This window comes from Gymnoscopelus braueri, assembly GCF_963280865.1.
Source record: "Gymnoscopelus braueri genome assembly, chromosome: 1".
Lineage (NCBI taxonomy): Eukaryota > Metazoa > Chordata > Actinopteri > Myctophiformes > Myctophidae > Gymnoscopelus > Gymnoscopelus braueri.
In genome coordinates this window covers 23,940,403-23,958,892 of record NC_137603.1, presented here as the reverse complement: position 1 = coordinate 23,958,892, position 18,490 = coordinate 23,940,403, and the positions used below count along the sequence as shown (strand labels likewise).

Below are 18,490 nucleotides of genomic sequence, written 5' to 3'. Positions count from 1 at the left end.
TCACACCAACCCACATATCTGTCCACTCCAGTTGTATGACTGGACAGTCATAGGGTAGACAAATAGGGTGGACGAGACTGCTCAGAATGAATTACCTCTTCAAAAGGGTAATAATTGAAGATATTGATAACCTCTCTTCAACATTTTGATTAGTTTAATTATGCAGTTAATTTGAATTTATTCATTTCATTGTTTAATGTTTTCTCTGGATGTTACAATTACAATTGTGACGTCCACTGTCCACCGTCCACCCAACCTCTAGGTAATTTTAATATAGGAGGAGGAGGATAACCAGGTAAGAATGTGAAAAGGTAAAAACATCTTAGAAATATGTGCCATTCTGATCTGAAGCAGTGTTGATTTTGACAGCAAATTTTGATTTAGTTTTACTCATAGTCTTTTGAATAAAATTCCATTTAGTTTTTCATCGGAAATGTTTTAGTTTTTGTCGACTACCGGTAAATATCATAAGATTATAGTCGACTAAATCTACAGTTGATTTAGTCGACTAAAATGTATTTTGGCGGTGCCTTGATAAATGGTGCATTTATATAGCGCTTTTATCCAAAGCGCTTTACATAGATTGTGCATTACATTCACCCATTCACACACACATTCATACACCGATGGCGGAGGCAACCATGCAAAGCACCAACCTGCTCATCGGGAGCAATTAGGGGTTCAGCGTCTTGCTCAAGGACACTTCGATAGTAGCTCATCTAGGGGAGCCTGGGATCGAACTGGAAACCTCATGGCTTCCATCCGGCCGCTCTACCGGCCACTCTACCCCTGAGCCACTGCCGCCCCATCGATGGCGTCGTAATGGCTGATTTTACACTTGGTTGCATGCTGAAAATAGCTGATCTACAGCGCGACGCAATGTGAGCTTGTAGATCTGCAATTTTCAGAGCGCAACACCCGAGCGCAACCAAACATAAAATGACATGTCTTTTAGTTCTACTGGATCGTCCCTCCTAATATTTTAGTGTAGTTTTTATTTGCTGACAAAATTGTCAATATATTTAGTCTTAGTGAATGAACTCGTTCTCATGCTATTCAACAAAAATGTGGAATGCCCTACCAAAAGGAGTGTAAAACCCTACTCACTTTCAAAAACTGCCCTAATATAAAGATACACCTTCAGCAGGCTGCAATTCGAAAATGGCCCCTGTCTCAAGTCTTAACCCACCCGCCGATGTTTTGGTGTTTTGTTTTCTTTAGTTTTTCAAAATGACTCAAAGAATTCTCTTCTAGGTCATCGACATGAATCAATTAATCTTTACATGTCGTTGATTTCGGGCAGAAACCTCATATCTCCATATTTCAACTTTTTATGTTTTGTTTTATAAATTGATGCCCTACTTCAGCATCTTTTTATGTTTTGTTTTATAAATTGATGCCCTACTTCATCATGCTACAGTGTCACACAAAAATAGAAAAAATAGCCGATCTACAAGCTCTATTTTCGCTATTTGTGGTTAAGTGTCTGTGGGTTTTATAAATATTTTACCAATGAAAAGTACTAACAAGAGCTTGAGACGAAATAATTTACATTGGATCCATTTGTTGAAAATTACAGTTTTGGAGATTTCCACATGACAGCGATGACTATTTATGTCAGCGTTTTCTTTTTCACACATTCATTATTTACCATTCATGGGCATATTTCTGTTCTGATTCTTGACTATTTAGTGATTCCAGCAACAAGCACATTCTTGTACATTAAAGGGGGGATGTAAGCATTCCCTGGCAGTCAGTGGTGTGGAGCTGTAATTACAGAATCAGAAATGCCACAGGCTGTGTGTCTGTGGCTGACAAATGCATGATGGCATTATGTTGGAAAGTACATACATTTACTCAAGTACTGTACTTAAGTACAACTCTGAGGTACTATTTCAGTTTTTTCAATATTTTATAGTTCTACTCCACTACTCTAAGACAAATATTGTTACGATTTACTTTGTAGATTTAGATTATTATAACAATAACCAATTATACTTTGGCTATGATGACAAGTGTTTTGAGCTTGTAGATTTTTGGACAAATGTTGTAAACTTTTGAAAACAAATTGTGAAATGGGACATTCTGCATAATGAGTTGGCTACATTTACTTTTGGTACAACATCTGCAGGGAGATTCGAAGCAGCATCAAATATGACATCTGATGGCGCAAAGAACTTGTCAATAATTTCGTTGGCCAGTCTACAGACGTCCTCATTTTCATGACTCTGCAGCTGTTCCATCTTCTCCAAACCGCCACACTCCTCGATGAGATGTGTGACGGTTTCAACCTGGTCATCAGCCTTCCAGAGGATGGTGGAGAGGCCGTCCAGGACCACGTGCAGCACCTGGGAGTCCTTCAGCGTCAGCAGGTTGCAGAACGGAGGGATCACGTTCTTCTCGATCAGATGTGCCACCTGGTCTTTCCTCCCGCTTATTGACAGGTTGCTGATAGCCCACGCTGCTTCCTTCTGAGTAGGAAAGTCTCCCTTGTCGAGCAGATGGATAATCATGGGCACAAGCTTGGCATCGATGACCGCCTGCACCTGCTGCCGGTTGCCTGCCGTGATGTTAGAGAGGAACCAGACTGCTTCCTTGTTGATGTTCCCCTTGGGGTGTGCGAGGAGAGAGGGGAAGTGGCTGAGAGCGTTGCAGTCAAGGACGACCTGGGTCTGTTCATCTGTTCCGGTCACTATGTTCCCCACGGCTCTCTGTGCAGCGGTCTGGACCTTGACCTCCTGGTGACTCAACAGAGGAACAAGGCGAGGTATGATGCCAGAGTCAATGACCATCTGGACATGCTCGTCTCCAGCATCTGCCAGAAAGGACAGAGCCCATACGGTGTCTGCAAGGATGCTGACATCGGTGTGCTGGATCAGGAAACAGAGAGCCGGCAGGATCTCCTGAACAGCCTCCATTGATGGTGAAGGGTCCTTGTGGCGGCAGAGGTTGAGCAGCATCCAGGTGACCTGGCGAAGACACGCGATGGGAATGGAGGGACCAATGAGCAACAGCAGGGGCTTTACGACACCCAAGCTGAACACATAGTCTCTGCACTGGGGGCCGTCACCGGCGATGTTGCCCAGGGCCCACACAGCCTGCTCACACACATGCTGGTGAGGGGACTGGAGCAGCCTCAACAGCAGCGGCATGGCGTGGGACCGGACCACAGCTTGGGTCTGTTCTGAGGTCCCTGCCGCTATGTTGGTCAGAGCCCAGGCTGCCTCGTGCTGGAGAGAGGGGGAGTCATCTTTCTCAAGGCAGTGAACCAGAATGGGAAGGAAGCCAGCATTGATCAGGTCATCTATGGGAGGGTTATGGGCACCAGACAACAACCTCCTGGCAGCTTGAACAGCACTCAGCTGCACTCCCAGGTGTTCACTGGTAGCATTCTTTACTATTTCTTCAAGAGGGATGTTTTGCGATCTGAAATCTCCATCATCAGCATCCGGGTCGTCATCAGAGATGTCTTCATAGGACACATTCCTCCTCTTGAGTAGGTGTTCCTCTCGTTTGTTCTTGCGGAGTTCCACTGCCACCTCAGTCCTTTGTCTTCTCATAGAGTCCAAATCACGACCCTTGTTCTTGAAATTCTTCAGCCGTGCATCGTTCAGTTTCTCCTTGTCATCCATGTTTGCAATGATGACTGTGTTCAATAAATATGTTCAATAAATACCTCTCAACATAACCTATTTATCCTAGTGCGCTACCCCTGAATCTAGTATCCCTCTTCTCAGACCCAGACCATATGGTTCTGCTGGTGTTTCAAGGTTCAAAGTGCTAACACCGCTGGTAGAACTAAGTGCAATATTACAAAATAAGTGGCAGAACTTATATTGTCACGGCAGCACAAACGTCACACCAAGCTTGGCCAAACAGCATGGTGAACAGTGGACCATGAGTGGGCGTCATTTTAAACTGAAATAATAATAAAAACCACAGTAGACAATGGACATAACAGACATAACACAGAAATAAATACTGAGGATTTTACTGCACAGATTGGGGTCAGCAGGGCTCTCAAATCTTGTTTGATGGTCCAATAAATCATTTTATTTAGACCATTTTAATTCGGTTTACTTTTATTTTGTCTATATCAAGCAGTATTTCTGACAAATGTTGTACTGTAGTCTACAACTTTGGTTGGATGCTTACATTTTAATGAGTCATTAATCAGTAGCGCAGGGGTCTTCAACAGGGGGTTCGGGACCCCTAGGGGGTCCTCAGAGTTACTACAGGGGGGCCGCCCTGTGATGTGTGATAGGAACCTTATTTTACATGAATCACTTGAACCCTAGGATTCCTATTCTGAGGGGAACATTAGCCAAAAATAGCAGATCTACAAGCTAAGTTTACTATCAAAATGGACCCATATTTTTTTATTCTGTGACCGGCTTTATGTCATGGCCATGTATGACAATCATGCTGTGATTCACAATTGACTTGAGATCCACCACAATCTTTTCAGTTTTACATGAATCTGTAGGTGATGCTCATCACACCAACCCACATATCTGTCCACTCCAGTTGTATGACTGGACAGTCATAGGGTAGACAAATAGGGTGGACGAGACTGCTCAGAATGAATTACCTCTTCAAAAGGGTAATAATTGAAGATATTGATAACCTCTCTTCAACATTTTGATTAGTTTAATTATGCAGTTAATTTGAATTTATTCATTTCATTGTTTAATGTTTTCTCTGGATGTTACAATTGTGACGTCCACTGTCCACCGTCCACCCAACCTCTAGGTAATTTTAATATAGGAGGAGGAGGATAACCAGGTAAGAATGTGAAAAGGTAAAAACATCTTAGAAATATGTGCCATTCTGATCTGAAGCAGTGTTGATTTTGACAGCAAATTTTGATTTAGTTTTACTCATAGTCTTTTGAATAAAATTCCATTTAGTTTTTCATCGGAAATGTTTTAGTTTTTGTCGACTACCGGTAAATATCATAAGATTATAGTCGACTAAATCTACAGTTGATTTAGTCGACTAAAATGTATTTTGGCGGTGCCTTGATAAATGGTGCATTTATATAGCGCTTTTATCCAAAGCGCTTTACATAGATTGTGCATTACATTCACCCATTCACACACACATTCATACACCGATGGCGGAGGCAACCATGCAAAGCACCAACCTGCTCATCGGGAGCAATTAGGGGTTCAGCGTCTTGCTCAAGGACACTTCGATAGTAGCTCATCTAGGGGAGCCTGGGATCGAACTGGAAACCTCATGGCTTCCATCCGGCCGCTCTACCGGCCACTCTACCCCTGAGCCACTGCCGCCCCATCGATGGCGTCGTAATGGCTGATTTTACACTTGGTTGCATGCTGAAAATAGCTGATCTACAGCGCGACGCAATGTGAGCTTGTAGATCTGCAATTTTCAGAGCGCAACACCCGAGCGCAACCAAACATAAAATGACATGTCTTTTAGTTCTACTGGATCGTCCCTCCTAATATTTTAGTGTAGTTTTTATTTGCTGACAAAATTGTCAATATATTTAGTCTTAGTGAATGAACTCGTTCTCATGCTATTCAACAAAAATGTGGAATGCCCTACCAAAAGGAGTGTAAAACCCTACTCACTTTCAAAAACTGCCCTAATATAAAGATACACCTTCAGCAGGCTGCAATTCGAAAATGGCCCCTGTCTCAAGTCTTAACCCACCCGCCGATGTTTTGGTGTTTTGTTTTCTTTAGTTTTTCAAAATGACTCAAAGAATTCTCTTCTAGGTCATCGACATGAATCAATTAATCTTTACATGTCGTTGATTTCGGGCAGAAACCTCATATCTCCATATTTCAACTTTTTATGTTTTGTTTTATAAATTGATGCCCTACTTCAGCATCTTTTTATGTTTTGTTTTATAAATTGATGCCCTACTTCATCATGCTACAGTGTCACACAAAAATAGAAAAAATAGCCGATCTACAAGCTCTATTTTCGCTATTTGTGGTTAAGTGTCTGTGGGTTTTATAAATATTTTACCAATGAAAAGTACTAACAAGAGCTTGAGACGAAATAATTTACATTGGATCCATTTGTTGAAAATTACAGTTTTGGAGATTTCCACATGACAGCGATGACTATTTATGTCAGCGTTTTCTTTTTCACACATTCATTATTTACCATTCATGGGCATATTTCTGTTCTGATTCTTGACTATTTAGTGATTCCAGCAACAAGCACATTCTTGTACATTAAAGGGGGGATGTAAGCATTCCCTGGCAGTCAGTGGTGTGGAGCTGTAATTACAGAATCAGAAATGCCACAGGCTGTGTGTCTGTGGCTGACAAATGCATGATGGCATTATGTTGGAAAGTACATACATTTACTCAAGTACTGTACTTAAGTACAACTCTGAGGTACTATTTCAGTTTTTTCAATATTTTATAGTTCTACTCCACTACTCTAAGACAAATATTGTTACGATTTACTTTGTAGATTTAGATTATTATAACAATAACCAATTATACTTTGGCTATGATGACAAGTGTTTTGAGCTTGTAGATTTTTGGACAAATGTTGTAAACTTTTGAAAACAAATTGTGAAATGGGACATTCTGCATAATGAGTTGGCTACATTTACTTTTGGTACAACATCTGCAGGGAGATTCGAAGCAGCATCAAATATGACATCTGATGGCGCAAAGAACTTGTCAATAATTTCGTTGGCCAGTCTACAGACGTCCTCATTTTCATGACTCTGCAGCTGTTCCATCTTCTCCAAACCGCCACACTCCTCGATGAGATGTGTGACGGTTTCAACCTGGTCATCAGCCTTCCAGAGGATGGTGGAGAGGCCGTCCAGGACCACGTGCAGCACCTGGGAGTCCTTCAGCGTCAGCAGGTTGCAGAACGGAGGGATCACGTTCTTCTCGATCAGATGTGCCACCTGGTCTTTCCTCCCGCTTATTGACAGGTTGCTGATAGCCCACGCTGCTTCCTTCTGAGTAGGAAAGTCTCCCTTGTCGAGCAGATGGATAATCATGGGCACAAGCTTGGCATCGATGACCGCCTGCACCTGCTGCCGGTTGCCTGCCGTGATGTTAGAGAGGAACCAGACTGCTTCCTTGTTGATGTTCCCCTTGGGGTGTGCGAGGAGAGAGGGGAAGTGGCTGAGAGCGTTGCAGTCAAGGACGACCTGGGTCTGTTCATCTGTTCCGGTCACTATGTTCCCCACGGCTCTCTGTGCAGCGGTCTGGACCTTGACCTCCTGGTGACTCAACAGAGGAACAAGGCGAGGTATGATGCCAGAGTCAATGACCATCTGGACATGCTCGTCTCCAGCATCTGCCAGAAAGGACAGAGCCCATACGGTGTCTGCAAGGATGCTGACATCGGTGTGCTGGATCAGGAAACAGAGAGCCGGCAGGATCTCCTGAACAGCCTCCATTGATGGTGAAGGGTCCTTGTGGCGGCAGAGGTTGAGCAGCATCCAGGTGACCTGGCGAAGACACGCGATGGGAATGGAGGGACCAATGAGCAACAGCAGGGGCTTTACGACACCCAAGCTGAACACATAGTCTCTGCACTGGGGGCCGTCACCGGCGATGTTGCCCAGGGCCCACACAGCCTGCTCACACACATGCTGGTGAGGGGACTGGAGCAGCCTCAACAGCAGCGGCATGGCGTGGGACCGGACCACAGCTTGGGTCTGTTCTGAGGTCCCTGCCGCTATGTTGGTCAGAGCCCAGGCTGCCTCGTGCTGGAGAGAGGGGGAGTCATCTTTCTCAAGGCAGTGAACCAGAATGGGAAGGAAGCCAGCATTGATCAGGTCATCTATGGGAGGGTTATGGGCACCAGACAACAACCTCCTGGCAGCTTGAACAGCACTCAGCTGCACTCCCAGGTGTTCACTGGTAGCATTCTTTACTATTTCTTCAAGAGGGATGTTTTGCGATCTGAAATCTCCATCATCAGCATCCGGGTCGTCATCAGAGATGTCTTCATAGGACACATTCCTCCTCTTGAGTAGGTGTTCCTCTCGTTTGTTCTTGCGGAGTTCCACTGCCACCTCAGTCCTTTGTCTTCTCATAGAGTCCAAATCACGACCCTTGTTCTTGAAATTCTTCAGCCGTGCATCGTTCAGTTTCTCCTTGTCATCCATGTTTGCAATGATGACTGTGTTCAATAAATATGTTCAATAAATACCTCTCAACATAACCTATTTATCCTAGTGCGCTACCCCTGAATCTAGTATCCCTCTTCTCAGACCCAGACCATATGGTTCTGCTGGTGTTTCAAGGTTCAAAGTGCTAACACCGCTGGTAGAACTAAGTGCAATATTACAAATTAAGTGGCAGAACTTATATTGTCACGGCAGCACAAACGTCACACCAAGCTTGGCCAAACAGCATGGTGAACAGTGGACCATGGGTGGGCGTCATTTTAAACTGAAATAATAATAAAAACCATAGTAGACAATGGACATAACAGACATAACACAGAAATAAATACTGAGGATTTTACTGCACAGATTGGGGTCAGCAGGGCTCACAAATCTTGTTTGATGGTCCAATAAATCATTTTATTTAGACCATTTTAATTCTATTTACTTTTATTTTGTCTATATCAAGCAGTATTTCTGACAAATGTTGTACTGTAATCTACAACTTTGGTTGGATGCTTACATTTTAATGAGTCATTAATCAGTAGTGCAGGGGTCTTCAACAGGGGTTCGGGACCCCTAGGGGGTCCTCAGAGTTACTACAGGGGGGCCGCCCTGTGATGTGTGATAGGAACCTTATTTTACATGAATCACTTGAACCCTAGGATCCTTATTCTGAGGGGAACATTAGCTAAAAATAGCAGATCTACAAGCTAAGTTTACTATCAAAATTTACCCATATTTTTGTATTCTGTGACCGGCTTTATGTCATGGCCATGTATGACAATCATGCTGTGATCCACAATTGACTTGAGATCCACCACAATCTTTTCAGTTTTACATTAATCTGTAGGTGATGCTCATCACACCAACCCACATATCTGTCCACTCCAGTTGTATGACTGGACAGTCATAGGGTAGACAAATAGGGTGGACGAGACTGCTCAGAATGAATTACCTTCAAAAGGGTAATAATTGAAGATATTGATAACCTCTCTTCAACATTTTGATTGCTTTAATTATGCAGTTGGTAGCTTATAGAAAGTGGTTTGAATTCAACTTAATTTGTATTTATTCATTTCATTGTTTAATGTTTTCTCTGGATGTTACAATTGTGACGTCCACTGTCCACCGTCCACCCAACCTCTAGGTGCCTTGATAAATGGTGCATTTATATAGCGCTTTTATCCAAAGCGCTTTACATAGATTGTGCATTACATTCACCCATTCAATCACACACATATTCATACACCGATGGCGGAGGCAACCATGCAAGGCACCAACCTGCTCATCGGGAGCAATTAGGGGTTCAGCGTCTTGCTCAAGGACACTTCGATAGTAGCTCTTCTAGGGGAGCCTGGGATCAAACTGGAAACCTCACGGCTTCCATCCGGCCGCTCTACCGGCCACTCTACCCCTGAGCCACTGCCGCCCCATCGATGGCGTCGTAATGGCTGATTTTACACTTGGTTGCATGCTGAAAATAGCTGATCTACAGCGCGACACGATGTGAGCTTGTAGATCTGCTATTTTCAGAGCGCAACACCCGAGCGCAACCAAACATAAAATGACATGTCCTTTAGTTCTACTGGATCGTCCCTCCTAATATTTTAGAGTAGTTTTTATTTGTTGACAAAATTGTCAATATATTTAGTCTTACTCTGAATGAACTCGTTCTCATGCTATTCAACAAAAATGTGGAATGCCCTACCAAAAGGAGTGTAAAACCCTACTCACTTTCAAAAACTGCCCTAAAGATACACCTTCAGGAGGCTGCAATTCGAAAATGGCCCCTGTCTAAGTCTTAAGCTAAAATAGCAAAAATAGCCGATCTAGCTCACAATGCGCTGCGAGAGCAAGCGCTGAGCTTGTAGATCTGCTATTTTCACTATTTGTGGTTAAGTGTCTGTGGGTTTTATAAATATTTTACCAATGAAAAGTACTAACAAGAGCTTGAGATTAAATAATTTACATTGGATCCATTTGTTGAAAATTACAGTTTTGGAGATTTCCACATGACAGCGATGATATCAGGGTCTATTTATTTCAGCATTTTCTTTTTCACACATTCATTATTTACCATTCATGGGCATATTTCTGTTCTGATTCTTGACTATTTAGTGATTCCAGCAACAAGCACATTCTTGTATACATTAAAGGGGGGGTGTAAGCATTCCCTGGCAGTCAGTGGTGTGGAGCTGTAATTACAGAATCAGAAATGCCACAGGCTGTGTGTCTGTGGCTGACAAATGCATGATGGCATTATGTTGGAAAGTACATTTACTCAAGTACTGTACTTAAGTACAATTCAGTTTCAGTTTTTTCAATATTTTATAGTTCTACTCCACTACTCTAAGACAAATATTGTTACGATTTACTTTGTAGATTTCGATTATTTTAACAATAACCAATTATACTTTGGCTATAATTTTTTTTTTGTGAAATGGGACATTCTGCACAATGAGTTGGCTACATTTACTTTTGGTACTTCAATTATATGTTGATGCTAATACTGTTGCACTTTTACTCAAGTAAATTTTTGGATACATGGGCTTTTACCATAGAGGTATAATATAACGGCTTTTACATGTAACAGAGTATTTCTTCATTGTGGAATTGCTACTTTTACTTAAGTAAAACAATCTGAGTTACTTCTTCCCCCACTGGTTTACACCCATCAGCATATCATTGCTGTCGGGCAGGAACCTCTTATCTCCATATTTAAACTTTTGGTGTTTTTTCGTAGATTAATGCCCTACTACTTGATGATCATACTACAGCGTCACACAAAAGCATCAAAAGTAGCAGATCTACAAGCTCGAAACACAGCGCAAAGCTATTTTTGAATTTGAATCCTGAAAAGTAGCCTAACTGTTTCCACCCGACAGAGACGATATGGAGATAACTTACCTGATTTAGTATTCGTGTTGGCGGTTGCATCATGCACACAGACTGTCAGGTTTTAACAGTGGTGGAAAAAGTACAAATTTGTTTTTACTTAAGTAAAAGTATTAATACTGCAATGTAGAAACACTCCGAAGTCCGGTAATCAAAATCTACTTGAGTAAAAGTACAAAAGTATTGGCATCAAAATATACTTAAAGTACCAAAAGTAAATACTCATTATGCAGAATGTCCCGTTTCACAAGTTTATCATATCATGTGTAAAATGTATGAAAAAAAACTCCAACAATCTTCTATTTTGTTTTCCATACTATAAAAGTATAGAAAATTAGAAATTCAAAGTACCTCAGCATTGTATATATAAGTACAGTACTTGAGTGCATGTACTTAGTTACTTTCCACCACTGGGTTTTAATGGATTATGTCTGTCACTTTGAGGTCAGTGCCCAATCCACACTCGCAGTCAGTGGTGGAAGATTTACTTAGATTCTTTATCTAAGTAAAAGTAGAAATACCACAATGTAGAAATAAATTACAAGTAAAACTAATTCAACATTTTTACTAGAGCAAAAGCACAAAAGCATTGGCATCAAAATACACTTATGGTACCAAAAGTAAAAAAGAAAGTAAACTCATTATGCAGAATGAGTTATGCAGTTTTTTCAAAAGTTTAAAAAAATCTGTCAAGATAGTAAAAATAGTAGTAAAAATGTACAGTATTTGCTTCTGCTAAGTAGTAGAGTTTAAAATATTGAAAAATGTACATACACAGTACTTGAGTAAATGTACTTAGTTACTTTCCACCAGTGTGCAACACGCATTTTCAGAAACATGAGAGTGAAACTGCATTTTCATCATCATTTGCAACATAAAGAAACTTTTGTCCTCTCATCCTAGCATGTGTCAGACTCAGATTTGAAAAAGAAATGTTCATGAACTATTGTCACGACCATGACATTTAAGTTGACAATTCATTGTCACACAAATAATTGTGATTAATGATTTAATTGTGTTTTATGGCATTCAATATTGGAACAATAAGAATTACATTTCCGTTTGACTTGCATGCTTTGTTAACAGAACATTGCACAGAGCAGATATGACAAATAACTGAAATATACAAAGAAATGACTGACAATGACCATTAGCCTACCATGTTCAAAGTACATACTGTAATGTACCATGGCCAAAACAAGCCACATCCTTTATAATTATTTGAACATATTTAGCAGATCTACAAGTTGCATCATGTCGTGTTGTGAGCTTTTTGGTTAATAGAGCGTGTCGTGGACAACAACGTCATGTTAATTTCATCCAGCTGTTTCTATACAGCTGAACGGAAACGATTATGCAACGATTAGCTCAATTAATTGCGATCAGGCGATTATGTCATAATTGTGACAGGCCTAAAAACTAAAGTCACTTTTAAACAGCTCACACAACTTGACTATGATTTTACTATAATTACCTGTAATTCCCACTCTGACAACAATTCCTGACATTAATGTTATTTGTTTATATTTGGTGCAGTTACAGTATCTAGCCCACTTCAAACTTTCTAAACTCGACTTTCTCCTTTAAGTCATATAGAGACACAAAACCACAGATGGAATATTATACAGTACTTTCAGTCATCGGTCTAATAGATTTATCACATTAAGTTGAAAATAAACAATCAAGCAAAGTGTTCATGCAAATAACCCAACCAACGACTAATGATTAACTGAACTGAAAATATCCGCTCTGCAAGCTCACAACGCGCAACGTGTTGAGAGGATGCAGAGCAGCTATTTATTGTGCGCATTTTTGGCTTAATGGTATAATGTACCATTAGAGCGTAACAACCCCAGAACCTCGTCTCTTAACGTCTGATGTTCGTCTCTTCAGTACCATGTAGTTCATGTCAGACACATGCCCTTATCAGTTCTCCGTCCAACGGATACGCAATCGATAGCTGGGCTGGAAAAGTGATAAGGAGATGTGAGCGACCACAGTTCCACCACACAGTAAAACACATCTCTACCCACAGTCCTGTGTTAACAAAACTATTATTTTAAGGTGGAGGAAAGAATTGTTCTTCTTTTAGAATGCAAAGTCACTCAGATCTGGTGCTGATTGTCCCCGTTGCAGCCACCATCCATGGAGCCACCAACTTGTGGTCCTAAATCAACCGGTGGGTCTGTTGTAGGAGCTGATGAGACCTGTGGCTTCACTTCCATCGGCGAGCCAGGAACCACTGTAGAGGTGCTGTTGTGGAGAATAAGTCCTTTGTTGGTTGCTTTTCTACCATGTCTTCCATGCTCTGATGTCCTGGACTCTGAGGTGAAAACAGCTCAGATCCCTCAATGTGGTCCGCTGATCGTCTGGAGGCCGAATGGGCCCTGGCGTCAGAAGAAGCCAGCTTCACCGTTTGACTGCCGACAAACTTTTGAGACACACCCCATTTGGATGAGTTTTATTTCAGCTCAGCCCCGCCTGGCTCTGAGCGTTCCCCGCGCCGCTATTGGTTGAGATTCAATACTCGCCATACCTGCCCCCAGGGCTTGAGTGGGCCAGGAGCCAAATAGTTCTCCTGGCTGTCAGTCATGGGGTGATCAGCCAGTGGGATGACAGAGGCCGGGGTTGGCGGGGCGTGTGTTGGTAGCAGGTGTGGCTGAGAAGAAGCACATTCCAATACGTACATACCTGTCAGCTCTGCTCTGCTGCCGTTCGTGTTGCTCCTACAAACACAAGGCCTCCGTTGACCACCCGCTCCCCCCCTGTCCTGTTCCTCTCCCTGGGGCCTGTGGGGACCATGCAGGGGCCCATCTCCTATTTCACCTCAACAGACTCTAGAATGTGTAGAAAGTGTTCATTTAACTCTGAGAGAGTACACGTGGAATCAAATCTGCCCATAGATTTGACCATTTTACATTTTTATAAAATTTATAAAAACGGCTTTAGTCAAATCTACGGGCCGATTTGACTCCATGTGTACTCTCTCAGAGTTAAATGAACACTTTCTGCACATTCTATATAAATCCATTGAAATGCACCAATTCTGACCAAACGGTGAGCCGACTGGCATCACCGTTTTGGGAATTCATTCAGTCAGTGTACAGGTACAGGCATGCCCCCCCCCCCCAGCAATGAACATACATTCATCTCTGTCTGTTTTCTCCCTTGGAGTAATCGCTGAATGAAAATGTGTGTGGGGTGCAAGGTTAACCTTGCGTGCATGCAGGCAACTCCTGTGTGTGTGTGTGTGTTTGTGTGTCTCTCTCGCCTGTTTTTATTTGTGTATTTGTCTGCCTGTCTCTCGATGTGTGCTCATGTGTGTGTTGGTGTCTTGTCCCTCAGTGGGTTACAGGTTACAGAGGACGAGGTGGACGCCAGAGGCTGCTTGCTTGCTTGTGGGAATGCCGGTTTGCAGCATTCGTGAGGCCTGGAGCAGCAGCGCAGCCCCAATGCTGCCATTAACCTTACGAGCCTGAGCATGCACACAGCTGAATCAGTGCAGCCACAGTGACTAAGCTCTCGGTCTGCCACATGAGTCTGCCTCTCCTCTCACTCTGTCTTATGAGCCCTATAGCTCTAGCTCATAATACTAGCTTTTTAAATCTGCTCTGAGGAAGGCTGAGGCCGAAACGCGCCAAGCGTTCTCAATAAATAAGAATGTATATCTGAGCCAGTCTTGCATCCTTTATTTTTGGAGTGCCGCTTTTCCCACTTCGGTGGTATTTTGAACCAAGTTATATTTATAGCTGAGCACCCATTGCCTAAACAAAAAGGCATCCAGAGGAAGCACACCTGCTTTTTTTCCCTTATGAGCTTACCTAGCGTCTGTATTCTGGGGGTGAACTATCAGAGAAAATAGCCGATCCACAAGCTCACAGCGTGCCACATTGCGACACGTCTATTTTTGACGAAGAGATTTGGTGCTCAGGGGTCAAAGGAGAGAGCCTAGTATCGAACCCTGGGGGAGGAATCCGAAAGTGACTAAACACAACTGAAAGAATTAACGAACAAAACTAAATTGACAAAAATGAGGACCAGAGAAAGTTCATTTCTGGCCGTCTTATGAGACTAAAGCAGGCATTCTTATAGCTTAATTTAATGTCATATATCATCGTGCCAAAATGGTGGGCAGGTACCCGAGCGCAAATGAATACATTTTCTATTAAGAAAATGTAGTAATGTGGATCTTGGGACCATATAGAAACAGTGTAGCTCCAATGTGCCCCCCGTAAGGGGTCCTTGAGGGGGTACCAGGGGGTCCCCAGCAAAATTAGTTAATATAGCGTCACAATCATTTTAACCATATTTATAGTTTGGCTATTTGCAGATCTGCAAGCTACAATAGCTGCTATTTTTTGAGAAATCGTGAAAATCTTTGAAGCGAACATAGGTCCATCTTTGATACAAGATGGACCTGTGTCACCTCCCAGCACCTCCTCCCATCCCATAAGAAAGAGAGAGAGAGAGAGAGAGAGAGAGAGAGAGAGAGAGAGAGAGAGAGAGAGAGAGAGAGAGAGAGAGAGAGAGAGAGAGAGAGAGAGAGAGAGAGAGAGTTAAGGCGTGAGAACTCTCTCGGCAGGGCCCAGGCGGGTGGATTTGCGGAGGGCAGTGTGAGGTGCTGGTAGCCCGGGGCTGTGTTCTGTCTCCAGGGATAAACACCATGTTCAGTGAACACACACAGAGCCAGGGCAGGTGCTGACTCAGCTGTCCGCCTCGTTTAACCCACGCAGCGCTGCTCCTCGACGCGGTGGGTGCCACACTGACTGAGGCGTCTCCTATTCTTTTGCTACGATGACATCGATTCCCGTCCTCCACTATTCGCACGTAGGGCAACCTGTGCGTGTTCTGCCCTATGCACGAATAGGGGAAGGTAACCGACGTCACGTGAGAGTGTTGTAGGTGGCTTCCTTAGAGTCTCTGCCTGAAGACCAAACGCCTAATATCTCTCACCGGCCAAGGGGGACTCCCCTTTAAGCTAGTGGTTAAGATGTTTGGCTTTAGTGTCCCTTCCCGCACGCGACACCGGGGTTCGAATCCCCGGCGTTACATTGGTGCCGTGACCCATATCGGGTTTCCCGGTGGTTGGAGGTCAAATGGGGAGAATGTAGCAGAATGGCTCAGAGCCTCTCCCTGAAGACCCAAAGCCTAATTTCTCCAATGGGGATTCCCTTTTAGGCTAGTGGATAAGATGTTTGGCTTTAGTGTCCCTTCCAGTGTGAGAGACCCGGTTTAGATTCCAGGGTGTTACACAAACAAAGGTGTTTCTTGCATGGATTTGTCTCTTTTTTGTGACTCAGGTTGCTAGGAAAATGAATATTTGGGCGTCCTGTCTGTTTTTCATAAGATGGTGATGGTTGCAGGTCCCTGCATTACAATACGCAACCATATTTTTGCGCCAGGACAGAATAAGATCATATTATGACACAAACTGAATGCATCACCTTAGAAGTGCTGTAAGCAATATTTATTTTTTTAAAACAAAACGTTTATTGTTAAAGAGGTAAACCTCTATATATGCCAATAGCAATCATTGAAATCATTGCTATAGCAAGCGCTCGGGTGGCGCAGTGGTAAAGTCACTGCCCACCACCACAGAGGTTGTGGGTTCAAATCCACAGTGGTGCATTTGGCTTTGTCGGGCGTCTACATGAATACAATTGGCCCGTGTTAGGGGGAGGGAGGCCGGGCGGGCAAAGTGATATCGGTCATTGCACGTACACCTACGGGCTGTGGCGGCACCTGTCAGCGGGGAGTGTTGGGCAGGAGGAGTAGGACGAAGGTTCTACGTCCTCCTGGTGGGGGCTCCTCACTGGCAGGTGAGTCATTAGGATATGACAGACGTGTGTGAGGAGGAATCAATTACCGGCTATAGCAATGATTACTATCACCATATAGATAGAGCTTCAAACTTTTAGCAAAAAGTTTTGTATTAACCACCAAATATCGCTTAGTGCATCTTTAAGTCAGTTTTGACACTTTTGCACTTTGCTGTGTCATTAACAGATTGAGTCTCTAGCAAATGAAGTACAACAGAACAAATAACTCAAATCAAAACGAAATGTAGGATTTACATGCGTTTTGTGATACAGTATCTGAGAATTTGCGACAGTTAAACATTTTAGAAGTTTTTTTTTAAATTGTTTGTAAACCCTAACCTTAAGTGACCCTAAACCTTGAAGTCATAATATAACTTTGTGGTTGTTGTTGTTTTTTGTGTGTGTTTTTGGCTAAACCTCTGGTAGATCTTTACAGCAACTGTTAATATGTTTTTGCTGCTGGCTTTGCTTTCCAGGAAGGAAAGGAAATGAAATAAATAAATACATTTCCAATTCCAAAGCACTTCCTGTGAGTGTCTGTGTAATTTTCTCAGGAGTGTAGAGGCAGACAACCGCAGACACTCATGAATAAAATAGTATTTAGAAAGGTGGTCAGAGAACACATTTACGTGGAATGGTTATTGTGAAAAATATGGCAGTGAAATTCTTAATCAAAAATACAATTTCAATTTAAAAACGTTACACGGTATAACCTTAACTAGAAAGGTAGAGATATATGCGGTTAACCACTTAGTAGTATACTTGACCGGAGTCAACTCAGCTGTCTAATAGGCCCACTCCTTTTTTCCATCTACAACAAATATCTTTGCTAAAAATAGCAGATCTTCAAACTCATTTTCGCTGAATGTTCACCCCAGAATAGGGACGCATGTGGTTATGGACACATGTGTGTATTGTAGGCTCAATGGCCACAATTTCACATCTCATGGGGTGGCAGAGCAGCCTCTTTGGATTTGGAAGGTTCCCAGTTCAATCCCTGGCTCTCCTCCCATGTACTATACCCTATACTGTATGTATGAGTTACTGCCTTCAGGTATAGGAGATAATAGTGTGGAGCTATAATAGGTTCAAGCATTCATTTGTCCCTCTGCAGTGGTAAAAAAGTACACACATTTTTTACTTAAGTAAAAGTATCAATACTGCAATATAGAAATACTCTGTTACAAGTAAAAGACTGGAATAAAAAATGTACTTGAGTAAAAGTACAAAGTAATTGGTACAAAAATATTCTTAAAGTACCAAAAGTAGAAAGTACTAATTATGCAGAAAATCCCATTCCAAGTTTTCAAATGTATAAAATGTATAAAAATCTTTTGAAATTTGCAGATCTACAAGCTCACAATGCGTTGCATCGTAGTTCGGCTATTTTCAAATGGCTGAAGTGTATATAGGGCTGAAGTGGTTCATGTATGTTTTGTAATAATAATCAACATTTACAAAGTGACTAGTAACTAAAGTGTTCAAATAATTGTAGCACAAAGTATAATATTTACCTCTGAGATGTAGTGGAGTAAGTAAAAGTACTGAAAACTGGAAATACTCCAGTAAAGTAAAAAATACCTCAGAATTGTACTTGAGTAAATGTACTTAGTTACTACTAAATGTACTTAGGTAGAGGGTTTTGTGGTGG

General features: G+C 42.3%; 2 protein-coding genes across 2 annotated transcripts; both read right to left on the bottom strand.

Moving 5' to 3' along the window:
• On the bottom strand, window positions 1–3,632 carry LOC308088058 (importin subunit alpha-3-like; the record flags this gene model as incomplete). Its single annotated transcript, XM_080432404.1, has 2 exons — window positions 1–39; window positions 2,112–3,632. The coding sequence occupies 2 exons, from the start codon at window positions 3,630–3,632 to the stop codon at window positions 1–3; spliced, it is 1,560 nt and encodes a 519-aa protein (XP_080288530.1).
• An 864-nt stretch (window positions 3,633–4,496) lies between these two features.
• On the bottom strand, window positions 4,497–8,122 carry LOC308088049 (importin subunit alpha-3-like; the record flags this gene model as incomplete). The annotated part of the gene is made up of 2 exons (XM_080432392.1): window positions 4,497–4,535; window positions 6,602–8,122. The coding sequence occupies 2 exons, from the start codon at window positions 8,120–8,122 to the stop codon at window positions 4,497–4,499; spliced, it is 1,560 nt and encodes a 519-aa protein (XP_080288518.1).
• Window positions 8,123–18,490: the final 10,368 nt, after the last annotated feature.